The following is a 27,056-nucleotide window of genomic DNA, read 5'->3' as shown; positions in this document are numbered from 1 at the left end:
CTGCCTCCCTGTGTTTGTTTCTATGTATTAGGTGGGGTTGCTATCCTTCCTGGTCTTAGTAGAGTGGCCTTGGGCAGTAGATGTCCTGTGAGATGCAGTGGTGCAGTCTCCCAGGTCACAAGAGCTGGGTGCTCCCTGTGTGCATTGCATGTGCCCTCCTGTTGTAGTTGAGACTTGGTTGCTGTTTGCACATCAGTGGAAAGAATTGACCCTCAGGCTGATTGGTTCTGAGGACTGGCCATGACTACAGTGGAGGAGCTGTTGTGCAGAGGCTGATGCTACACAGCAGGATTCACTTTAGCAGGGCTCTGGTGCCTGCCCAGTTGGCCCTTAAATGTGTAATCCATAGAGGTGGTCAGGTGATGCTCCAACTCAATCCAAAACTGGCCATAGGCATGCCTGCCCTGCGGCCACCTAGCATGAGCCACAGTGCAATCTGCATATGACCGCCACCCACACTGCACTTGGAGGTGCCTCGAGAGGCAAAGCTATAAACTGAGGCTGTCTCCTGCTAGTGCCAGGCTTAGGGCTGCTCAGCCAGAGGTATGGGACTTGCTGAAGCCAGACGCTTCTTGCTTGGGTTTTGTAAACATTTGAGAGATTTTAGGAAAGTCCATAGCATGAGCCAAGTTAGGTGATTTGTATGGAAAAGCCACTGGAAGTGCCTTGGACGTGCCCAAAAGTCAGGTGGGGCAGGGTCTCAGGGAATCAGAGCAGATGAATTGTGTTAGCCAGATTGATGGAGACTCAAATACGGTGGCTGCCCTGTATCTGCACACTAGGAGTGGGGAGGGCTCAACAAAGAAACAATGGCTTCAGCTAGCTCCTCCGTCTAAGAGAAAGCTGCCCCTCAGCCCTTGCCCTGAAGCCAGACAACCCAACTCCACCTTGTATGTCCCTGGTCTTTTGAGCTGCCACCCCGGTGCTGGAGCTCAGAGCAAGTGAATCTGTCAGTGAGTGAGTCTGTGCACAGGGCCTTTAAGAGGGGCGCCTGGGACCTCCCTCTCACTCAGCCACAATCTCCCCTGGTGTTCACAGCCAGAAATTATGGGGACTTGTGTCCCCAGTAGTGGAATCCTGGGCTGAGGAACCTGGTGTGGGGCTGGGGCCCCTCATTCATCAAGGTGGATCTCTGCTGGTGAGATACCCTCCTGATTTTTAATGGTCACATGTGGGTATGGGACCAGCCTTTTTTGCTTCTCCACCCCACCTACCAGTCTCGAGGTGGCTTCTTTTATGTAAGGCTTCCTTAGTTGTAAGGCTTTGTTTCAGCTAGACTGCAGGTGATTCTCCATGATGGTTGTTCTGTAGTTCAGTTGTAATTTTGATTTGGTCATGAGAGAAAGGAAGCACAGCATTTACTTACTCTGCCATCTTAACTGGAAAATCCCAGTATAGCTGTTTTTTTTTTTATATTTTTTTATTGGGGAGTTGGGGGATGGGAACAGTGCTGGGGAGTTGGGGGAAGGGGAACAGACAAGTTGCTGTCCTTTTGTTCTTCAGTCTAGTTGTGGAGGATGTTGCTTCACTGGCCCAAGTTGGCACCATCATTGCGTTCTTCCTGGGCGAGGCAGATCAGTCGCCGGCTTCTGGATGGCCACTCACGGCGGCTGCTGGCCACTCATGCTGGCTGCTGGCCACACACGGTAGCCGATGGCAACCCACTACAGCAGAGGCTGCAGGGGCTGCAGCCTATGCCGTCGCCGGCAACTCACGGCAGCCCAGCTCCAGGTTGAGCCGTTGTTCAGCATCTTAGCTGTAGAGGGCAGTGTCACTGGCCCTCATATGTGGGATCTGAACCGGGGCCCTCTGGCATCCCAAGCCAGCTCTTAACCAATGCGCCACTCGGCCGGCCCCTAGTATAGCTGTTTTTGATTGGGGTTTTTTTAATGGAAATTCTGAATGAAAATTTCTCCATAGAAGTTTTATGTAGGTGGACTATTAGAAGATACATTCCTTAGGAAGTGAAGAAAGCAGAATTCAACAGCAGAGAACTTGATCCACAGTACACATGCTGTTGCAACCAAAGTCTCAGTCAATCCCCTGGAGAGTGATGGAGCTGGAATGAGCCTTCACAGCTGTCCCGAATTGAGTCAAAGCAGCAGGGCCTTTGTTTCTCTGCACAATCTCTAGCTACAGGCCATCCCAGGAAGAGGGGGCAGTCTTGAGCTAGGAAATTTTCTGAAACCAACGGCAAAATTGCCGTGGGTAGTGATGGTGGAGGATACAGTTGATAGCTGTTGGTAGCAGATATTCCCAAGGACTGTCCAGATGTGTGTATTGACCCTGAATAGCCATTCTGGCTGAGACACCACAGCATGCACTCCAATAGCCAATAAAGGGAAAAGAGAACAAGCAAGATGAGGTTTCATAAAATTGCATATGCTGAAGATTAAATTGTCATTTTTCAGTCCCACAATGTGAGGTGTAAGGACATACCAGGCAAAGGGAACAGTAAAAATGGAAATGTAGAGACAACATAAAACTTCAGGTGTATGAGGAGTTCTTTCATTCACACCACACACATGCATTGGGCACCTCCTATCTTCCAGACAAAATCCTAGGTACACAGTGACTCAGAAGAAGGAGAGAGAGTCCAAACAGATATGTTATGAAATATAATGGAGTAAACAGTAAAAGATGACACTGGAAAGGCAAATAGGAGTCAATCACAGATGGTACTGAATGACATGCAGTGTAGTCTGAATGTTGACTGAAAGTTAATAAAATAATGATCATACTCATCTTTTTGAAAGCTGATTAGACTGTCAGAGTGCAGCATGATTTGGGGGGGGGAGACTGGAGACAGGACCACTGGATGGAAGGTGTGGTGTGTGGTAGACAATGTTAATTGTACTCCCAATACCAATATCCAGCTGTCTAATTTTTTCTTACTAATTGAGCCATTTTTTTTCTTTTTTTGCAGTGAATGCATGGAAAGCCAAATACTTACTTTCTCATCTTTTGTGATAGTAATGAGACTTAAGCAAATCTCTGCTAGTGGTTTCTGGGAAACTCTTGGTTTCTTGAATAATAGAATAGTGCAATACTAGAATGGTACAATAGAATGGCTGACATGGCCTTCCCCTCTTCTTATTGTTTTGAATATTGATGTGATGGATAGAGCTGCTGCAGCCATGTAGCAACCAAAGGGAAAGGAGCGAAGGGTGATAGAAACATCATTCCAACTGTCATGGAGCTGCTGAACCAATGAAAGAGGCCACTTACCTTTGGACATTTTGTTGTGTAAGAAATATAAACCCTACTTAGTTAAGCCATTTAAATTTTGTTTTTCTTAATGGCTGCTGAATATAGTCTTAACTAATATAGAAAGCTATTGTAATATCCTAGGAAAGATTTAATGGGGACCAGATCTATGTAATGGCAATTGGTAATAAAGATACCAGGACAGTGAAAAATATGTAAGTGGCTGAATCCATAGGATCAAGCCATTAGCTATGGGATATAAGAGAGATTGAAGATTCAGGGGTCATTTTGAGGTTCTTCCTTAGGAAGATTTTTCCAGGCTCACCTTCTACCTCACTTTCTTTTTTTTTTTTTAAGATTTTTATTGGGAAATTGGGGGGATGGGAAAGACAAGTTGGGGAATTGGGGGAAGGGGAACAGACAAGTTGCTGTCCTTTTTTTCTTCAGTCTAGTTGTGGAGGACGTTGCTTCACTGGCCCAAGTTGGCACCATCATTGCGCTCTTCCCGGGCAAGGCAGATCAGTCGCCGGCTTCTGGACGGCCGTTCACTGCGGCTGCTGGCCGCTCATGCTGGCTGCTGGCTACACACGGTAGCCCATGGCAACCCACTGCCACAGGGCCTGCAGCCTACACCGTCGCAGGCGACTCTTGGCAGCCCAGCTCCAGGTCGAGCTATTGTTCAGCATCTTAGCTGTGGAGGGCAGTGTCACTGGCCCTCATATGTGGGATCCAAATCGGGGCCCTCTGGCATCCCAAGACAGTTCTTAACCATTACGCCACTCGACCAGCCCTCCCTCACTTTATTTCTTAACCATGCAAAATTTTTTAAAACCTGTCTACCTTTTCAAATGTTCTTCTTTGCTTAGCATCTCTTCCCATTTATGCTTTAAATTTTATTTTAAATATCACCTCCATAAAGCACCCCCTTCTCTTACTCCCTAAGGGTACAATATTCCTTTTCTATGAACAGAAGCTGCTGTTTTTCAAATAATTATCATGTGCCAAATCTTAAGTGTTTTTCAGATATTAAATCATTTTATTCTTTTAACTAACTTCTGAGGTAGGTACTGTTAGAAGTACTCATTTACTGAGAAGGACTACTGAGGTAGAGAGAGGTTTAGTCACATGCTCAAATCCATGAACCTGTGAAATAACAGAGCTTATACTGGAACTCAGGAAATAGGGAGACCCTGCTAAACTGCTTCCCACAGGAAAAACAAGAAAAATAGAATCTGAATGACCTGATTTCAATTCTTCAACTATGAATCAATGGTAGTGAATATGATACTGCAGCTACAGTGGTATGAATGGTGGCCACCAAAAAATATATGTCCACACCCCAGACTCTGACTATGATCTTATTTAGCAAAAAGATCTTTTAAAATGTAATTAAGTTAAGAATCTCCAGTTGAGATCATTCTGTACTATCTGACTGAGCCTTAAATCCAATGACAAGTGGTCCCTATAAAAAACACACAGAAAAAGAGGAGTTCCAAGATGGAAGAGTTCATAAATGTTATGCTTGCCTCATCCCGTGAACACATCAAAATTACATCTAAGTTGTATAATGGTGAACGTGGAGAACCATCTGAAGTCTAGCTGAACAGAAGCTTTATAACTAAGGATATGACAAAAAAAAGCCACGTCAAGACTGGTGGTGGGGAGGAAACCCAAAATGGGCCAGCCCCAAACCTCAATGTGGCAGATGAAAATTGGGAGGGATAGCTCAGCCACAGAGGTTCCCCACAGAAGAGCAACGGAGTCCAACCCCACACCAAGATCCCCAGACCAGAGTACTGGTGCTGGGAATAAGAGCCCACACAACATCTGGCTGAGAAAAACAGTGGGGATTTGGACCATCTGGGTAGGATGGAAAGCTGAGGGAAATCCAGGCATCTCCTTAAAGGGCCCACACAGACTCACTTGCAGGCACTCACCCTGGGCTCTGGTGGAGGGATAGTGACTCAAAGGGCCTCAGAGATGAAAGGGGGGTAGACTGAGTTATCTGGCTTCGGGTGAGGGCTGGAAGATAATCGCCATTTTCCCTGTGTCTTCCTCTTGTGCAGCTGGCAGGCAGGTGCCATCTTTCCTGTGTTGAGCCCTCCCCCATGCTGGTGACCAAATCTGGATCTGATTGGCCTAGTGGGCTCCACTTGCTGCACCCTTGTGACTCATTAAGACCCTGCCACACCCAACTCCATGCTGCACAAGGTTTTATTGGGGCTGAAGCCGCTGAACTGATATACTGGGAGGTTGGCTTCAGAGTACAGCAGAGCACCATCCAACTAGCCCCACAAGTGGCACGCCTGAGGAGTGGTCTCAACAGGCACCAGAGCCCACTGGGGGAATCCTGCTCCATGTGATAGACCTCCCCCCACACCCTGCACAGCAGCTCATAAGTAGTGGATGTGGCTAAATCCCACAGCCAGTCAGCCTGAGGGTCAGTCCCACCCACTGATGTGCCAAAGGCAATCAAAGCTCAACTATAACAGGAGGGAACACACAACCCACACAAGGGACACTCCTGGAGCGCCTAGCACAGGTGACCAGGTTGTACAGGATCAGATGGTTGCTAGACTTATCATGGTGATCACTTCTTGAGGTACATAAATGTTGAACAACTATGGTGTACACCTGAAACTGATATAATGTTGTGCATTAGCTATAGTTTTAAATAAAAAATATTTTTTTGAAAACAGACACACAAAGGAAAGACTGGGAGAAGAGGAAAAGGCCTTGTGAAGACTGAGACAGAGATTAGAGTTATGCAGCTACAAGCCAAAAAACACCTGGTGCTAGCAGAAGCTGGAAGAGGCAAGATAAATTTCCCCTTACAGACTTCAGAAGGAGCAGGGCCCTGCTAACACCCTGATTTCAGACTTCTGGCCTCCAGATTATGAGTTAATATATTTTTGTTGTTGTAATCCACCAAGTTTATGGTAATTTGTTAGAGTATCCCTAGGAAACTAATACACCATCCTTGGCCATTTAATGCAAGGCAATTCCCATTATCTTCTCCCACCAAAGCTTTAAAATAACACATTGCCAAGCCATTATTATCAACTATCTGTAATATGGGCACTTGCACAAAGAATTTTATATAGCTGCATAGTGTCTACACATTAATCCAATGTGGGGTTAGTTATATTAGAGAAGGTGATACTTCATGGGAAAAAAAAAATTAGGAATAATTTTTTTCCAGTTGCTAGTATGGCATGATTAAATGCCAATTTGTGTAACTTCTGCCAGTGGGTCAAAAAAACCCCTATGGTTTGTAGGCCTGCGGGAGTCCAGCTCCCGTGAGTCCAGGGGTTCCCTCAGGTGAGGACGGAGTTGGCAAAGAAGGATCGGAGACACAGGAATGTTTTGAAGAAGTGTCACACTTTATTTTTACAGCATGTCCCTTTTTATATTGGACAGTTGACCATTATCTCATTAGTAAAACGTTTTTTACATAGTTTCGATGTTTTTATCCCCAGGGTTCTACTTCCTTATAGGCTATCTATCTTAGAGTTTCACTCTCTGGTTATTCTTATGCTACAGGGTACAGCTTGACCTATTCTATGCTAAAGATTAACTTATCTTAACTGTGCTCTAATCTTTTTACCTATAATGACTATATGACTAAGGCTAATCTTTTTACCTATAATGACTATGTGACTAAGGCTAATCTTTTTACCTATAATGACTATGTGACTAAGGCTGAGTTTCTGCATCATCACCTAAAAAATGGTTATCATGGCTGCTCAACAATCATCCTAAACACTATTAGCTAAGCAGGATCTTAAGATTACAGGGTGTATACTTTGTCCATTACTAAGAAACTAGCAGTGTGACTAAAATTATCTTTAGTGTATAGGGTAAAATTTGTGTAATGTATCTAAAATCTACTTGTTTGTGATTAAAATAATCAATATATAAAGGGGTATCAGATCTTTTATCCTTATTTGGGATACATCCAGGGGGGACTAGATTTTCCGCAATGGAAGGCAGTATCTGTTTCTCAGTCAGAGCTTCAGAATTTGCCACAACAATAATGTACTTGGCAAGGAATCCAATTTATAATTTTTATCTCCCGAGACAAGAGATATTACAAGACCAACCATAAGGCAGTGCCCCAGACATCCAGCGCCATGCATGGATCTCCACCTCGATGCGACCTTGTCAAACACCGAGGCGCGGCCAGCTCCCAACATAGGCCTTTGTCAGATGTTTTGAACTTTTAGAGTTTAGGTATTCAGAACACCAAGATATTTTGTGAATATGACACTGTAGCTCAGATGTGTTAGGTTTAGCCTTCACTTTGGGGACTTGCTTTCTTCCCTATGTGAGACGTTCTGGCTACCAATTATTTTTCTTGGAAATTCTCCATAAAAGCTAACCATGAAACCACAAATATTTATGGGGTGAAAATCTCCAAAGTTTTCTTTAAAAGTTTATTATGTAATAAGTTGCAGACACCTTGACAGGAAGATGTCCCCAAAACACACATCATTTACCTAGTAACAGGTAGTAAAACTAGCCTTTATGTAGGAAAAGAGCCTTGATGCAGGTAGAATATACTCTCAAACCAAAGCTATATCATCTTCAGAGGTTAACTGTTCTAGTTGTGGAAATACAAATCTGTTTGTTTGGTGAAGACTCCCGATGAATCTACCAAACGCACCTGAGAAAAGGAACTTGTTTCCTGGATTCTTTTATTTCATCCATCTTCCCATGCCCCCATTCCCTGCCTAGAGTGCCTTGCACATTTTCCTGGTTTCCTGAAACTCGCTGCATAGTAATGCCTCTGTGCCATCGTATTTTCCCTCTCTGCTCCTTGCTACATATCTTTCAACTATACCTCTGCTTGTCACCAGCAACTTAAAAATTAGCCTTTCCATCCTCTCTCTCCTGCCCTGCTGTTTTCCAAGATCAATTTCCATCCTACCCTCTTTTTCAGAACCCCTTGCTCTAGATGTGTCCTTCTCCTTCCATTCACACTGGAATTTTCCAGCTTCTTGGGTCCAATTCTGGCTGCAGAGGTCTCTCCATCCCTCCCTCCAGCTCTCAAATCCCTAACCCAGTTCCAGACTCCTCCCCCCATGGGTCCAAGGTCCACCCTTCCCTGTCTTTTCCCAGAATGTTCTCTCCCAGCATTTCTGGAGTCCTGCTGCTGCTGTGACCGGACTGTTCTGCTTCCTAGGATACCTCCAGCTTTTCCCAAAACCTTCTCTGTCCTAAGAGCCTTCCGCCAGATTCCTCATATTTACCAGCAAGATATCTGAGCACAGGTGAGCCTTGCAAGCTTCCTTGTAATTTGGCTAAATGGGTTTGTTGATCTCATAGCAGGTTTCTCCCCTGCAAAAGGTCCTCAACTTGAAATACCTCTTCGTCCTCTTGAGAAGCTTTTTAAAATGCACCCGCACCTGGAGGTTTGGATTTCATCGGTCTGTGTGGGATGTGGACACTGCAATGGTTTAGCAGCTTCTAAGGGAGGTCTAATGTGTGTGTCTAGGTTTGAGAATTGCTATAAAATCCTTCAACCTACATATGCTCTTCTTACCCGAATTTTGACCATGCAGCAGCTCACCCTGTCTGCAGCTCTAGTTCACCACCAAAACAACAGGAACAGAATGTGCCTTCAAGCTTCCCAAGAAAGTTGCTAGGAAACTTGGCAATGCGTCTGGGCCTGGTAAGCTGCCAAAGAGAGTTTAATAAAAGAAGCTAGAAGGGCTCAGGCTGAGAAAGAATCCAGGGTGATCATACAGTTATGTGTATTTGATGCTGAAATGTTAACTGCTCTGGAAACTCTGGCAAAATAAAATGACTGGGCAATTAACCTTCCACATCACACTTGGCTTCTGCTGTTTTCTCTTCTAGCTTTGATTACGAAGACTATAGCTGGCCTCTGAAGTGTCATTTTACAGATGAGGAAACTGAGGCCAAGGGAGATGTGATTTCATAGAAGTTCCACAGCTAAATAGGGGAGGAGGGAGGCGGGAAATCTGATCATCTCTATGAGTCTGAAGTTCTTCCAGACACACTGACCAGTTTGTCAGTGTGCAAACTGGCAGTTGGGTGAATGTCCAAGAGAAATTTAATTTTATTAAAAAGCAAGTGCTGCAGGTAAGTAATTGGTGATTTGTTATTAAGCTCAAAAAGCATGGGAAATAAGTGAGGGGAATGACTTTCTCTCTAAGCCTATCCATAACAGGATGCTACAGAGGTGAGTTTTGAAAGACAGTGCCAATTTAGCGTTTAGTTCTGGATCTGGCACATGGTAAGTGTGCAATAAATGGTCATCATTATTATCAATGAGAGAGGTTTTGCAAAATCAGCATAATGCAAAGCAGAAACACCATGAAGCCCCATTGTTTCCTTTCTGAACAGAGAGAAAATGAAGTTTTGCAAATTGTAGCTGTTGCATTGATTAGGGACTCAGTTTTTCTTTTTCGTTTAAATGCGTAGTCATGTTGTTTTTTTCCATAAAAAGAAATTGATCTCTCACTTTTAACTCCAAAGTTCATTTCATAGTAACCAGTGCCAACCAAGTTGGTGTAGTTTGCCACATTTTATCTGTGAACTTGGAAAGGTGCAACAATCAGGTAAAAAAGGTGATAAGGGTTTGCTTGCCTAGTCATTTAAAAAATCTAGAAGAAATCAAGCATTGACCTACTCAAAAATCAGTAAGAACTAGACATTTACACTGACTAATGGGTGTATTGCCCACAAATGTTATTAGTCTCAGTAAGTAATTTGATAAATGCGAACAGTTTAACTGTGTTTTCTTTTAAGGGAGAAAAAGTTTTGTATTCCCTCTATCATTACCATAAAATGCAATAGCTAGCAAAAATATCCTGCATGTGTAGGAAACTTTTGGGGGAAGGGGTGATTAGGATACTGTGTTGCAAGTAATAGAAACCAATTGTAGTTAGTTTAGCAGAAAAGAATTCAATCCAAGGATAAGATATCCCCGAGTTCTAGAAGCAGTGAATACAAGGTCATGAGGTCTCTTTCTGTCTTTTATTTTATTTTTTCTATTTCATTTATTTTTGAGACCTGCTTTCACAGTTTCTCAGGTCTTCCTGGTGGGTTGAAAGGTCCCCAAATCATATCTTCAGTTAGTTTTTATGGATGTAGCTGTCCAAAGAAAGGATGGTCTGTCACAGTCCCAATCCCATCTTCCTCAGAAAGGCTTATCTTGGGTCAGTGGCCTATCCTTGGATGGATCACCTGTGACTCCATGGGCAGGTTACAAAGGAGAAAGACAACCTTCAGAAAGTCACCCTTCCAAGCAGCCTGGGAAGTCCAAGGACAGGCTATGCAGACATCCAATTAGATATCCACTAAATGGCTTGTAATTCACCAGGGATTTTTAAATAATGATTTAATTTGATCCTCAAACAATGACAGAGCACTTGGTACTCTATTCTTTATAGCATTTTCCACTTTGTAATCTTATTTCTTGTTTTCTATTCTCATCATTAGTCTGTGAATTTTGTTTTGCATTTTCAATGCCTGACATTTGGGGGGAGTTCAATAAATAGTTGTTGAAAAAAAATGTATGACTATAATTCTGTCAGGTAGGATCCTTAGATGAGAAAACTGGGATGCACTTAGGTTAAATGACAGGATGAAGATCCCCTCAGCCAATGAGTATGAAATCAGCTTCTATACCCTCAGTCCCTTTCCCAACCATCAGGTTGCTTTCTACTTCAAGTTGTCTAACATGTCAGTGATGGACAGGAAAGGATTTGGTGTAATGGTGAGAACTGTGACAATAATAGAATTGGGTATAGATGCAATGCATTTATAAGAATTTGATTTTGCCCTCTTGGTGCTTCAGGTAAGAATAGCTTTCAACCAACTACAAAGAGTCTGTACTTTTCTTCTACATGTTTCAAAGGAGAAAGTCTATTTAGGCTATGCTTAGAATGGCAAAAATAAAGTTTACATTTTTTTTTAATTTTAGGTACTTTACTCCTGAAAATGGTATTCTACATGGCAGTCACTCCTGGAGAGGTGACCACTTCTCTCATAATTTTGGTGATAGTTTTTGTTTTTGTGAGAGTTCTCAGAAGCAAGGGGAAAAAACAGGTGTCTCTTCCTGGCCCATGGTCCTTCCCCATCGTAGGAAATCTTCTTCAGCTTGGAGACCATCCTTACCTTACCTTCATGGAGATGAGGAAGAAATATGGAGATGTCTTCCTCATCAAACTTGGCATGGTGCCTGTCGTGGTGGTGAATGGGATGGAAATGGTGAAGCAAGTACTGCTCAAGGATGGAGAGCATTTTGGAGGCAGACCTAACATGCATGCGTTTTCTTCCCTGGCAGAAGGAAAGAGTTTTTCATTTTCCGTCAATTTTGGAGACAGCTGGAAGCTGCATAAGAAAATTGCCTCTAATGCTTTACGCACTTTTTCTAAAGCAGAAGCAAAATCCTCCACCTGCTCTTGCTTACTTGAGGAACATGTCGTCGAGGAAGTTTCTGAGCTGGTAAAAGTCCTTGCAGAGTTGACTTCTAAGAACGGCAGCTTTGACCCCAGAAGTGCTGTCACGTGTGCAGTGGCCAACGTTGTCTGTGCCCTTTGCTTTGGCAAGAGATATGACCACGGTGACGAGGAGTTTCTTAAGATAGTTAAAACAAATGATGACATCCTCAAGGCATCCAGAGCAGCTAATCCAGCTGATTTCATACCATGTTTCCGCTACCTTCCCTTGAGGATAATAAATGGTCCTCGGGTGTTTTATCAGGCCCTGAATCAATTTATTGCACAACATGTACAAGATCATCTTACTACATATGATAAGGTAAGGATTTAAACTCATGCCAGGACAAGGGATTTGGTGAGAAGCAAAAGATAACAGTGAGATGCGATGAGCACCCAGAATGTTGTGTGGATTTTTCTGTGGTGTTTTTCACTATAATTTTTCCATGAAGACCCTTTCCCACACTAGTATTAGTAAATGTGAGTTCCAGTCAGTGAGATTATAGGATGGGACTGCTTAGTTCTTATGTAGGGATCCTAAGCATTCTGAATTCTTTGCGACCTCAGAAATGTCCCCAGCGTGTGGATAAGGCCCATACTTGAATTATGAATCTGTAATTGGCTGATGAATGACAACCAACCTGTAGATGAGTTCTTTGAAGAAATGAACCAATGATTTTGTCTGTCCCATTTTATATCTGAAACTGCAAGGTCTTAAAAGCATCAGCATATTTTTCTTAAGAAAATGTTTTGAATAATTATAAAAATATTGAATAGGAAGCTTTTAATTTACTCTTTTCCTACTTGAGTTCCTTTACTACACAGAAATGAACTTTGAGATAATAACACATGTAGAATATATGTACTAGAAAGAATCCTAATTCTTGGGGGTCAATTTGCTGAGATGATGGCATCAGGAAAAAAAACAAAACATGAAAAGGTGGATAATTGAGCAAATGAAGAGGTGTAAGGATTTAAGTCCCCTACAGTGAAAAAGAAGAGGCAGTGAACAATCTGTCTCATGGTACCAATTGGGAGTTCTAGATCAGCTACAGTAAGTAAAAGCATTTTTAAAATGTGTAAAATTTTCTTCTTACTCCCTAACCTACTATAGCCTCATCTCTTTCTGCATGGCAATTACAGTAAAATCCTTACAATAATAGGTTTGAAAACCTCTTACTATAATCATTGTCCAACAATTTCACTATAATAAGTTGTAATTTTTAAGTACCCTTCCAGACCTATGTACTTTTTTTTATTATTATGAATGGAAAGAGACTTTAAGGAGAAAATTGAGCTTAGTAACTTGGTTTTCTATTGTTCTACACTCTTTTAAGATTGCGCATTACCATTAACAAACAAAATTGGTTGCAAGGCTTAAAATGATGTACTATATTATTTATATTCCTAAGCAAATTGAGTCCGTTTCATGTTACATGCTGCATGAGATTAATATGTGATGTGAAATATAGGTAGGGATCAATAATGAATACTAAGGTTTGTCTCCTCAGAACCATATGCGAGACATTACTGATGCTCTGATTCACACATGCCACAGCAAATATGCTGCTACCAAAACAGCCACCTTAAATGACGACGAAATCATAGGCACTGTGAATGACCTCTTTGGAGCTGGTATGTGAGGGTATTTATTAATATGTAAGGTGAATAAATATTAATTACAGGGCCGGCTGAGTGGCGCGATGGTTAAAATTAATTACAATTTTTGTTTTTTACTATTTATGCTTTAGAGTACTTCCGTCTTCTAATATTGGACAATTAATGTAATTGATCTCACTCCGTATGAACAATTTGACATTCCACCTTCTTCCTAGGTCTTTCAGAAAATCTTTTCATCTCAGGAGTAGAGAATCGAGTTAATCATGGTCCCCGGTTCATGGTTAACATCATTATTGATGCAGTGCCTTGTTTGTTTATTACTTTTTATCCCTGCATTCCACTCCCAGGCCCTTCCCAACCCACTGACATTGATTCTTAATTTATTTAGTGTTGTTGTTTTGTTTTATGTATTCTTATAACGCAGGCTTTATATCATCATGTGTTACCATGTATTCTTACATCCTCATGCTCTTTATGTAAACACCATTGTTATTTACATCTCAACTTATTTCTAACTTTTTCCATGAAGCCCTGTATTTTTAAGATCCAATCATGTTTGCCAGGTGTATTTCTAATTTGCTGCTTCAGTCAGTTGCATAATATTCCCTGAATGCATCCCCCACAGTTACCCATCTGCTGTCTCTGGGGTGGGCACCTGTATTGTTTGTAGCTCTCAGCCTGCACAAATACACAGATATTGAATATCTTGCTAATACTAAGATGGCTTTCTTTATCCATTAGTTTTGCCTTCTTTTGAATTAGAGCCTTATGCTAAGAAGCAGAGCTTCTGTGCAACTCAGTAAAAGGATTCTTGAGTTTTTCATATAGATACCCAAGTCCTATTCAATCTATCAATATGTGCTGATTGAATATAGAAAGACAATCTATATCCTGCTATCTTACTATTATCATTCTTAAATTTCATATTTTCTGATCATTTTTACCTATCAAATTTCTTATAGTTCCTCTAAGATATTAAACTGAAGGAAGCAAATTCTCTTAGTATAACAACACCACCAAAATACTAAAGGTGTTTTAGCAGTTTTATTTTAGGTGGAATATTCTTCAAACTTGTTTTTCCTTTCTTTTATATAGCATATTTATTGACAATTGGGTCCTTCCCCCTGCCCTAGGATTTATGCATTTGTATTCCTGAAATTTCTTTGCAAACAGAGGCATTTGTTTTGATGTGTATTATTTTTCCTCATGCAAATACATCTAGTCTCCCTCTCCACACATTGACATATATTTATTATTTTGATCATGATTTAAATTTGATGGATGCCCTGGTTATTTATCATATAAATATGATCATGCTGTACTTAACATTTATTCTGCCAACTACCTGATGCTAAATACTATTGTTAGGATTGTTGAGGGTGTTTTTTTTAAAGTCTGAACACCAACTAAATACTAAAGACTCCGTGTGTGTGTGTGTGTGTGTGTGTGTGTGTGTGATTAATGCATCAAGTGGACTTTATTTTCATCTCAATTTGATGTGATAATATATTTCAGAGATATACAATACTGTCAAGATACTGAAAAATCAACAAATATAAAATTATGACAAATTAAAAATATGACTAGGATATACGAGTATATTAGCACCACCAGATGTGCATCACACAGTAAAAAGTGGTTTGGAGAAATGTATGCAAAACAAAGAGTATTCAATATAATACATTGCTGTATAACACATTTATTCACTCAACAAACATCTGATAGAATTTGTATTTTGAATTCAAATATGAGTAATAAAGAAAATTAATAAAACATAAACTTCCACATGTGTCTGTTACCTCTCTAGTGATACAGAATAGAATACTTAATTAGAAGGAAACAATGAGTTCTAAACCACATATTTTAGCGGATAAATTTGCAAACACACTGTTTCATCAGATCTACTATATTATTCACATTTATATTTCCATATTTGACTTTTCAAATTGATCATAGAAATAATTTGATTTCTCCTTTGGATATGGTCAGGCTCTCCCAAAATCATTTATTATGAGCTCAACTTTTAGATAATCTATGAAGATAAATTATAGGTTGCTTAAGCCTTGACGTAAGAGCAAATTTTATGGTAATCAAAATATGAATCCTGTTATTTACCCAGATCTTGGATATAAAGTCTGTGGCTCTACAGTGTACAAAATCAGTATTTTCCATGCAGTATTCATGGCTTGCTCTTTTCTCTTTTGCTAGAGCATAGAATCAATATATTCAAAGTCTATATTTTCACACCATGCTATACTCTTCTATGGTCAGCAGTTTCATTTGGACAAGTTACATTTAGGATAAGTCTTGCAGTATAAAGTCAATATAGAAATTTTGTGACTTTGGAAGTGTAGACGCTGCTTGTTTGTTATAAGAGATTGACCTGTTCAAAAGATGTAAAATCTTTTGAGAAGAGATGTTTGGAAAGGAGTTTCCTCTGCTCTACAGATATATCTGAGTGTATTTCTTGGGCATGTTATGATGCACGTTGTTTAGAGAACAAACAAACGGTTAAGTCCTAGTGCTCTGGAGCCACAGACTTGAGTGCGGTACTAGCTTTGTCTCTTGTGTGGTCTTGGTGAAATATTTAACCATCTCTTTGCCCTAGGTTTCTTATCTCTCAAGTGAGACTAACTGCAGCCCCAGTCTCAATGGCAATGCTATCAAGTGATCAATGTTTGCTATTGTCATCACTGTTGATGTCATCATTATCATAAAAACCTTGGGAAAAAAATACATTGACTTAGAATTCATTTTTGCTACTAGATTTTTATAAGCTTTAGTAGAAAACACCAATAGCATTATTAATTTTGGCATTTGGTCATCATAGAGGTTAATTTACAATTACAATGTTTATAAAGCTCTCTCTCTCTCTCTCTTTTAAAGGTTTTATTGGGGAATTGGGGGAGGGGAACAGCGTTGGAGAATCAGGGAAGGGGAACAGACAAGTTGCTGTTCTTTTTGTTCTTTAGTCTAGTTGTGGAGGATGTCGCTTCACTGGCCCAAGTTGATATTATCATTGCGCTCTTCCTGGGTGAGGCTGATAGGTCACTGGTGACTGGACAGCCGCTCACACTGCCACTCTTGGCAGCTCACACCGGCTGCCGGCCAGCCCCACTTCAGCCTACGCCGTCGCTGGCGACTCATGACAGCCCAGCTCCAGGTAGAGCTGTTGTTCACCATCATAGCTGTAGAGGGCGCAGCATTACTGACCCTCATGTGGGATCCCAACTGGGGCCCTGATGCTCAGAGCTGGTATTCCAAGCTAACTCCTAACCAACGCGCCACTCAGCCGGCCCTATAAAAGCTTTCTAACATGGCACTTCTGGGTGGTGGGTCTTCAAGAACTGATTACATTCTTTGATGTAGTATTCAAGTTACCCTTGAGAAAAAGATGACTGTGACATAGTTTCTTGCTTTTATTTTTAATAATGAAAAACAGTTAGCCAATGTATAGATAATCTGAAAAGTTCAGATACCCTTTTCGAAGAATGAATTTTAAACCATAGCAAGTACACTAAAAAATTAGTATTTAAAAAAATTGAATATATTCAATTTTCCATTATGTGCTCATACAACCACCTTATGGCTTTTGGATATAGATAAGTCTAAGTTTAAGACCAGAATCTGCTTCTTCTGATTTGAGTCACTTTGAACAAGACCCATCCCTAATATTCTTGAGGCACAATTTTCTCTTCAGTAAAATGAGCACACTTACACCATGTGTAGTATAGGTATAGATATAGATATATAGCCTGGAACAGAGTAAGCTCTCTATAGCTACTTATGATTATAATTACTATTACTGCATAAACCATAGCCATCATTATTTTATAACAATGGTGTTTATTTTGTAGTGAAATATTTCCATTGTATTCACTTGTCATGAATAAAACCTATATTCTAAAAAAATGTTTTATATTTGTATTGTGGTTGCAAACACATAACATTAAATTTACTACCTTAAACATTTTTAGCTGTAAAGTTCAGTAGTATTATCTATATTCACACTGTTGTACAATAGATCTTTAGTCTTTTTTCATTTTGCAAAACTGAATTCTATGCCCATTAAACACGATTCTCTCCACCCTTCCCCCAAGCTCTTAGCAACTACGATTCTACTCTCTGTTTCCATGATTTTTGACTACTTTAGATACCTCATATAAGTGGGATTATGCAATATTTTTCCTTTTGTGACTGATTTGTTTCATTTAGCCTAATGCCCTCTAGGTCCATCCATGTATGTATTAAGGCTGCATATATTCCATTGCATGCATATACCACATGTTTATCCATTCATCCATCAATGGACATGTGGGTTGTTTCCACTTCTTAGCTATTGTGAATAATGCTGCAATGAACATGGGTGTGCAAATGTCTCTTCAAGACCTGCTTCATTCTTTTGGATATACTATACCCAGAAGTAGAATTCCTGGATCATATGATAATTCTTTTTAAATTTTTTTGAGGAAACTCTGTAATGTTTTCCATAGTGACTGCACTATATATTACCTTCCAACAAGCAGTGCATAAGGATTACAATTTCTCTACATTCTCTGCAACACTTACTGTTTTCTGTTCTCTTGATAGTGGCTATCTATCCTAATGGGTGGGAGGTTAAGCTTATATTCTGAAGAAAACTTTAATGCATAGTAATTATTTTTTTATGATTTTATTAATTTGTAATTATATTTAGATTCTCTCCCCTGGATTCTTAGTATTCAAATATGAAGTAAATTGAGGATACTAATTTTGCTAATGTTTTTCTCCATGACACTTTGTCTTGTATTTGTTTTTCAGGGTTTGAAACTGTATCAACATGTCTATATTGGAGCTTTCTTTATTTGATATGCTATCCAGAAATTCAAGCCAAAATTCAAGAAGAAATTGGTAACATGCTTTCAGATGAAAAATATAATTTTTATAATTGTTGTTTTTCTTAATAAATTTTTAAAAACTTGCTTGTTTCAGATGAAAATATTGGGCTGAAATCACCCAGATTTGAAGACAGAAAAATTTTACCCTACACAGAAGCTTTCATAAATGAAATATTCAGACATGCTTCCTTTATTCCTTTTACTATTCCACATTGGTAAGCATATGAGTCTCGTTTGTTACAGCAACAAATGGTTGGGTGAGAGAAACGAGGATTATAAGGCATTAGAATACTTTCGGTCCTTTAATATCTATATAATGTTATTACTATTATCTTACTAATCTTTTTAATCTTGTTTCATTTTATTTTGAAATCCTCTGATGAAATTTTTACATAGAGCAAAGGCATATTTTGTGAATATTTTTCATAACCAAACTACAGTGTCACTAACTTCCATTTTATGTGTACTAATTAAGGGGAGAGAAAGATATAGAAATTCCAAACAATGGATAATACAACCATAAGTATCATACAAACTTACTTAACTTCCTGCTAAGAGCAATGTTAGCCACCTGCTGATGTGGCTTCATCTTCAGTAGCTTAGAATTTTGCTGGGCAATAGACTAAAGCAGCCAGTGTTACCACAAATAGATTAAATAGAGTATCCATTTATAGATATTTGAGAGTGTACTGAACCTTATACCAGACTCTCCAGCTCACAATGCACGCCAGTATAGATTAAGTGGATACACTTTATTAACTATGAATATAGACAACCAAAGTTCTGCTAGTTTGAACTGTTTCCATCCCACACAATTAAAATGAAAAATGAAATTTTCAGTGCTTTTTCTCTTCCCATCATTAAGTAGTGAAGGAGTGGGAATGTCTCTCACCCAAGGAAGCTGATGTAATGATGGTTGTGGCACAGCAGTATGCAGTGCGCTCAGGTGCTGTGTCCTAAAGGGCTAGACCACTAGCTGAGGAAAGTCAAGGCCAGACAGTGAGCAACACAGTTCCCTGGGTTTTGTCTCTTTACTTGCCTTGTCGCTTTCCGTATTCATACACAATGCTATATATTCACAGTGATCCCGTTTATGCAGATCTTCTTTCTGAATGAAGTAAATTTCACCTTTAACTTAAGTTTTAAAAACCTGTCTTATTTTTAAAGAAGCAATTCTTCTGTCTCAATGACTTTCATAAGGTGACTTTGGGTGCTTCATGAAAGAGTATGACCTCCAAGCTTTACTAAGTAATTAGGAATAGTGAGGTTTTGCAAGGTTTATAGGCATCATTTGGATTAAATGATAGTGATCATCTATTTTGGGGCCCTGAAAACACTTCTGAGGACTTAGCTGATAGGAAAATTTATCTTAGGACATAGGTGTGTTCATTATGTTATTAAAAGTGAAGGAATACATTAATATAAAATAAAAAAGCAAATGCATTCACCAATGAGAGTAGCGTGATATGAACCAAGAATTTTTGCACACACCAAAATGGTATCTTATATATGTTGTTTGGGACTAATCTATTTTTCTATACCTGGAGTCTTACTGTTTTCCACTTAAAAAGGTAGAGGATCAAAAAGCAGAAACTATGTTAAAATGAAATAAATTAAAACACGCTAAATGGAATAATCATAGGGAAAAGGAGCAAAATAATTGTTATTACATATAACACATACACATACCATACAGGACCAAACAGTACTCTGATAAATATTTATTGTGTGTATGTTCCCTAAAAGTTATGCAGAAAGCCACTTTCATACACAAGGTTTTGGGAACATATATGGAGAGAGAAAAATCTACAATTAATGCATTTATAGATATTGAATCCTCCATTAGAATAGCCACTCACATTTTAATATTAGTGAAACCAAATTTGACATACCAGGTTTCCATAAAACAGGAGCCTATAACTTTTTCTGTGAAACAGAGTTTGAGCAGCCAAATCCACAGAGGACCCGTGGACAGGAATGTGTTGAGATAGGCAGGTGTCTGTGCGTAGGAGAAGGTAATCTTTCTAAGAAACAGATCCATTCCTGTTTTGGCCTTTCCCTTTGTTGTGAGAGCATCCAATGAATACAGTCTATATTATTTGCCAAATTTCATTATCAGCTACAAAATGAACATAGATCAAATAGAAATTCAAATACCCCCTTTTCTAATGATCAGAGCTAGTTTATACCATTTGGCTTAAAGCTGCACCAAGTAGGGCTGCTCACACTTCTCACCTGAAGTAGATATACTTCTCCACTCAGCCTCTGGCAAGGTTGGACATCAGCAGCGCAAAACCTGGAAGCACAAAACCTGCTGCGCTGAGCTCAGCCATTTAGTGATTATAGGTGAGATGTGCATTTTCTATAGGTTGGCTAATCAGAAGAGAGAACCAGAAGTGGCTACGCCAAACGTGCCCAGTACCTCTCTCAAACTCATCCAATTGAAATGTCACTGCTGCTCCTGTGGGGGCCATCTAGGAAGTTAGGGAGTGCCATATGGAAATATAACCTGAGTTAATCTAATCCATGCATAATTACAGAGGTATAAAGAGAAACAGTGTACAGTTTGCATAAACAAGTCTGAGTATGGGACTAGAAAAATAGGTTATTTGTTCTAGAGACAACTTAGAGATCATCCAACAGTACTGACATCATTTCACAGCTAGGAGATGAAATCATAGAGTAGGTATGAGATTTGCCCAACATCTCACTGTGAGCAGTGTCTAGAGTTCAGGTTTCCTAGTTCCAATTCCATTGTTCCTTCCACCAACTATTAAAAGATGTTATGTTTTGTTATTCTAATCTATTAATAAAAGCCAAAAACACACGGGGCACACAGAAAGTGCTTTATAATTGCCTTAACAGTTTCCTGATATAATTTGATGTGTCTGCTTATGGGCAACTTTGTCATGGAAATATTGAGATAATTTTCTACTGAGATTTTTCATTCATTGCAATGCCTTAAATATATTAAGTGTGCAATATGTCTAACAAATACAAGAAAAAGAATAAATTACTCACTTGACAATAGGTTGAAGATGTGTCAATTAATGATAGAAGGAAGATTGATGAAGATGTCATATTATTATACTTTAAAATGACATTAATAAAAATAGTCTGTGAGCCGTGGGAGGCAGCTGCAGGGTGGGTTATTTGAACCACCAGGATGTGCTGTAATGCTGTCTTTTGCTTCTCCAGTACCACAGCAGACACTACTCTGAATGGCTGTTTCATTCCCAGGAAAACGTGCACTTTTATTAACATGTATCAAGTAAATCATGACGAGTAAGTCACCAAAATTATTTCTTGGGGTTCAATTTGCTTAGTTGTTTACTATTTGTTAATCAGGGAAAGATGTACATGCTTCTTAAACCAAACTTCATTCTTTTCGTTTCTGTTTAAAGAAGTTGGGAAGAAATTCAGTTTTTCTTCCTCACTGATAGTGAGAAGGGTGATATCTTCATACAGATTCATTCAGGGCAAATCCAATTTCAAAAGTGGGCCCCATGGAGGAAGTGTGAGCCAAGGACTTCATGGGCTCACTCTTTGCGTGTGTATGGCCAGATGATGTTTGAAATGCAGCCTGATTCCCCCACCAGAATACAAGCCACCAAGCAGAGATTTTCTTTGTTTGTTTGGTTTTTCTCTACCTCAGCACCTACATCAGTGCCTGGCACATAGTAGCCACTCAATAAATATTTGTAAATAAACCAGCTAGAGGCTCACCTATACCAGCTATAAAAGGGAGAGCTGAGATGAAGGCACCTCATGCAATGAAAGTGAGGATGATGGCAGTAGTGATGGTGGTGTTGGGAATAATGATAGTGGCAGCTAATATTTATAGACCCTACTGTGTGCTGGACACAAAATCTTGAAGTATGTCCTCTGATCCTCACAATATCCCACTGCAGTGGCGCTGTCACAATCCCAATTTTACAGATGAAGCAACTTTCAGCCAGGTGAAACAAATGAACTAAGGTAACACGTTTAGCAGGTAGCAGAAGCAGGACTCACATTCAGGTGTGTCTATCTTGTTTAATGGAAATCAGATTCTCCCTGGGGTCAGGGCTTGAGGTCTCCAGTAAACTGGTCGAGATGCATTCTTAAGCAGTCAGCAGGCTGTATAAAAGCACTCAGAAGCTGCACGGTGTTCTGTAGAGTTTCTCCATCTTCACTCAAGATCTGGTCTGACTGACTTATGCTCCAGGCTGTTAGGGAGGGAGGTGATTATGCTGTGCACCTAACAGCACCTTCACATTCTCTGTAAACTGCAAAATGGTGGAATACACTGCAGAGACCGTCTCACTGCAGAGCTTATTGTCAGAAAGACTGACACCTCCATTCTTCCTACCCAGTGATTATGCTGAATAAAACAAAGTATTTTAAAACCCATTTTAAGAAAAATACAGTTGGTATAAATTTAATGACATTTATTCTTAGGTAGCACAACCCCAAGTATCCTGCATCCTCGCATGCTAAGGACATGTGATTATATTGAATACTGAGTAATGTTTAAACAGACTACACAGTGTTAACACCAGTGCTTATAAAGAAATATTGTCTGTGTGGAGGCATTTGTTTAAGCTGATTGAGTATGTGATTCAAGACTTGATATTATGTGGAAATTATTCATATTTAGTCTAAAACAGAGGTGACAAACTTAAGCACCTACTGAGCAGTGGGAAAATATTGAAAACGAATTGGGGGAGGTCATCTGCTGTATCCAATTTGGATCAGTAAACTGAGGAAAAGCAGGACATTGGCCCAATGGTGTAGCTCTTTCAGCTATAAGACAGAACTTAGAAATGCAAATTTTCATGAGGAATCTTCTGATGTTTAAATGGTGGCAACAATGGATTGTTTTTTAAAAGATTATGAGAGAAAAACAAAATGTATTGGAGGACTGAGTGCAACTCATAGATCAGATCTGTGAACTTTGCTGCACAAAGAGAAAAAATTCTCCCAGAAAGAGAGTGGCATCTCTACACAAAGAGGTGCAGTTCTTTGGAAAGTCAAGCGGGTCCCTGCTGGATGGCTTAGGGTGTATTAGGAAACATGCCAGCGTTAGTTGTCATAGACAAGCCAGATATGGAGCCTGAAACAAAAGGTGGAGGGAGAAGGGAGAACCAGGGGCACAAAAGTTGGGAGCCCCTCCGTCAGAGCTACTTCCTGGTGAGCTGGCAGCTCCGTGCTGATGTACGAAGGCCTTTTCCTAAACACACTGGTGCTCGAACGACAGGTGTGGCTCAGAGTCTCGTTCCCTCTCATTTTGCTCAAAGCAAACGAGATTGAATAGTTAGGACTTTTTCTTTATACTACAACTTTGGAAAATTCTTATGAGAATTTTGTAGAACTCTTCCTTTAAAAATCATAAAATATTGAAATAAACTTTCAGGTATTTTAATCAGAAGTCATTTTGGAGAAAAAGAAGTACATATTTACTAAATCTCTGTGGTAACTAAAGTTGTCAATAAATTAAAGGAAAGAGTGACATAGACATCAATTTATAATAATTATACCTCTATATTTACATATGTATACATATGTGTGCATATATGTATGGATATGCACACATACATGTTATATAAAATTTCTAAAGGATATTCCAAAATTGAACATTTCACGCAAAACAAAATTATTGTGGTGAAATTGGCAAGCATGGCAAAATGATTTGTTTTTAAAATGTAACTTGTCTATTTTATACAGAACTATTTGGGATGATCCCGCTTTATTTAGACCAGAGAGGTTTCTAAACGAAAAGAAGGAATTGAATAAAAGTCTTGTTGACAAAGTTCTGATATTTGGAATGGGAATCCGGAAGTGTCTCGGAGAAGATGTTGCACGGAATGAGGTATTCATTTTCATCACCACGGTTCTGCAACAGCTGAAGCTGAAAAAATGCCGGGGAGCCGAGCTCGACCTGACGCCCATCTACGGGTTAGCCATGAAGCCCAAACCATACCAGCTCCAAGCAGAGCCCCGCTCCCCGGGTATTTCGTGTTGCTAGGTTCTAAGACTGATGTTGGGTTTCTTATTAAGCCAGACAAATTACGTAATTCACATTCATTTAACAAACAATTTAAAGATTGTTCCCTAAGCTGTGCTATTAGTTCAATTCTTTGTCTGTCATCCTAATGGAGGAAGTGTTTTTTTAAGCGTATAGCATAAGAAGGGAAGGGAGTTGGGGGAGGATGGAGGACAAAGGTGGTCAAATATATGGTGACGGAGGGAGATGAGATTTTGGGTGGTTAGCGCACAATGCAATATATACTTAAGTGTATATTATAGAATTGTACACTTATTCAATGTTATTAATGTCACCCCAATAAGTTTAATTTTAAAAAGTGTATAGTACAGCCTCACTTCTAATATAATACATCTTCTCCGGTGAGGCTATTTTAAGATGATACTAAAGTGTGATGTAATTCAGGGATTTTAAACCCATGTCTCATGTGGTGGTGTCCCAAGTGTCACCATGTCACTGTGAGCATCAAAGGAAAGAAAAAGTGAGTGGTGGATTGAACAAGCAGGAGAGGAAGCTCTGTTTACCTTCCTTTACACCAGCTTCAGGCACACAGGTGTATTTATATTGGTTTTAAATATAGGGTTCAGAATAAGAACAAGGTTCTGATGTAAATATTGTTTCTTCTAATGGCCTAGGAAATAGGTGTCAAGAGGTCCAGAAAAGAAAGCTAAGGTGGGATAGAATAGCAGGGAACATTCCAAAGGAGTAATAGATGAGCTGCTCTAGATTTCGAGAGGTAGAGAAAAGGATACGAGGAGGAATTTCTTCAAAATCCAATTTTATATTGGCTCTTCTGTTTTCTGTATTAAGAATTTCACTTCAGGACAAATTGGTGTTTTTTTTTTATCATGCTACCAATTTCTTTTGACACGTACTAAATATACATGTGTATTGTTTTCTAGGGTTGGCATAACAAAATACCACCATCTGGGTGGCTTCAACAACAGAAATTTATTTTCTTATAGTTCTAGAGACTAGGAGTCCAAAATCAAGGTGTCGGGAGGGTTAGTTTCTTCCAAGGCCTCTCTCCTTTTGTAGATGGCCACCTTCTCATGTGTCCTCATATGTCCTTTTCTCTGTATGCACACATCATTTGTGTTTCTGCTTTTTCTTATAAGGACAACAGTCATAGTACACTAGAGCCTCATGCTACTGGCCTCATTTTAACTTACATCTTTAAAGACTTTATCTTTAAATACAATTTTATTCTGAGGTACTGAGGGTTCGTACTTCAACATATGAATTTTGGGTGGGGAGGAGGGACACAATGGAGCACATAACCACATGTTATAAGAAAAAAAAGATACCAATTATTTAAAAATATTTTTCAGTGTGGTACCCAGCATTAAGTATGTGCCTCTTTAATTAATTTGTTAGTGAGCTAAGGCACATAAGGAACATAAAATGGACAGTGAAAAACCATGTATTCCGGATTGAAGCTTTAAGGGGAATTGCATTGTAAAGGACTTGAAATCCAAGCTGGGAAATAAGAGGATACCTGAAGTTTAATTTACACAGGGCAGCAGTATGGAGGTTGATCGAAATAATGACCATCCTGACCAGGATATAGCAATGGAACCAGAGAAGTTAATTCAGAGGCATTGAGGATTAAAGCCAAGACTTAGTTCTTTTCAAATATAAATAAATTCAGAATTATCCTTAGGACCAAATTGGATTGCTTGTTCTTTTTTGTGAAAGCTTTTGAAATTATTTCTATTATCCCCATGGCAGTGTGTCAAATGGAAACTATTTTTCCATATTTTCCACAAGAAATTGTCAAATCTTCTGTATACTCAACAATAATGGGGTGGCTAGAACATTACAAGAATCTTGGTATCTGTTTATCTGGTATTTTCTTTGAAGAACTGTATTTTTCTAACCTCTTTTTTTTTTTTAGCAGTAAGCAAATATGATTCTATACCTTTATTTTAATGCACTGTAAAATGCTAATTTTCACTTTTACTGTGTTCCTGAGGCATAATTAAATGGTGTACTACTGGACTTTTTGTATAATTCATAAGTTTGCATTTTTTTTAATTGGGGAATTGGGGGGATGGGAACAGCGCTGGGGAATTGGGGAAGGGGAACAGACAAATGTTGTCATTTTGTTCTTCAGTCTAGTTGTGGAGGACGTTGCTTTACTGGCCCAAGTTGGCACCATCATTGCGCTCTTCCTGGGCGAGGCAGATCAGTCACCGGCTTCTGGACGGCTGCTCACTGCGGCTGCTGGCCGCTCAATCTGGACGGTAGCCCATGGCAACCCACCTGCCATCACAAGCGACTCACGGCAGCCCAGCTCCAGGTTGAGCTGTTGTTCAGCATCTTAGCTGTAGAGGGCAGTGTCACTGGTCCTCATATGTGGAATCTGAACTGGGCCCTCTGGTGTCCCAAACCAGTTCTTAACCATCGCGCCACTTGGCCGGCTCCATAAGTTTGCATTTTATGAGTTTTTAGCAACATGGCTAAAAATAAAACAGGGAAAAGAATGTATAAAAGCAAAGTAGGAATGACTTTTCTTTGTCATTTAATATATAAATATGAATTATTTTTCATTACATGTATTCACTTATCCTGAATAATGTATCTTATGAAATGTAATCAGAAGCAACAGAGTGTACCAAAATATTATATCAAAATGACTTATATTAACATAAGTACTTTAAATTATCACCTGGAAACTACACACAGAATTCGTTATGACTATAGAGTAGTTGATGATATATGGATAGATATACATCAGTGGTAATCCAAGATAAGTGAAGTCTTTCAAGTCACTGTATATGAAGTAAAGAATCCAGTTATAGGAATTAAATGTCTTGCTACAAACAAGTATACGTGGATACTTATGACTCCGTG

General features: G+C 39.5%; 1 protein-coding gene across 1 annotated transcript; it reads left to right on the top strand.

The window, feature by feature from the left end:
* The first annotated feature begins 8,313 nt into the window (after positions 1 to 8,313).
* Positions 8,314 to 26,210, top strand: LOC109387018 (cytochrome P450 1A1-like). Its single transcript, XM_019650693.1, has 7 exons — positions 8,314 to 8,480; positions 11,162 to 12,000; positions 13,190 to 13,313; positions 18,099 to 18,188; positions 18,270 to 18,390; positions 21,374 to 21,460; positions 23,882 to 26,210. Exons 2-7 carry the CDS (start codon positions 11,179 to 11,181, stop codon positions 24,180 to 24,182), a joined length of 1,545 nt encoding a protein of 514 aa, XP_019506238.1. The 5' UTR covers positions 8,314 to 8,480; positions 11,162 to 11,178; the 3' UTR covers positions 24,183 to 26,210.
* The last annotated feature ends 846 nt before the right edge of the window (positions 26,211 to 27,056 follow it).

The sequence above is a fragment of the Hipposideros armiger genome, unplaced genomic scaffold (genome assembly GCF_001890085.2).
Source record: "Hipposideros armiger isolate ML-2016 unplaced genomic scaffold, ASM189008v1 scaffold_144, whole genome shotgun sequence".
NCBI classification, from domain to species: domain Eukaryota; kingdom Metazoa; phylum Chordata; class Mammalia; order Chiroptera; family Hipposideridae; genus Hipposideros; species Hipposideros armiger.
The sequence above is the reverse complement of the archived record's forward strand: the minus strand, read 5'-3'. Positions and strand labels throughout refer to the sequence as shown.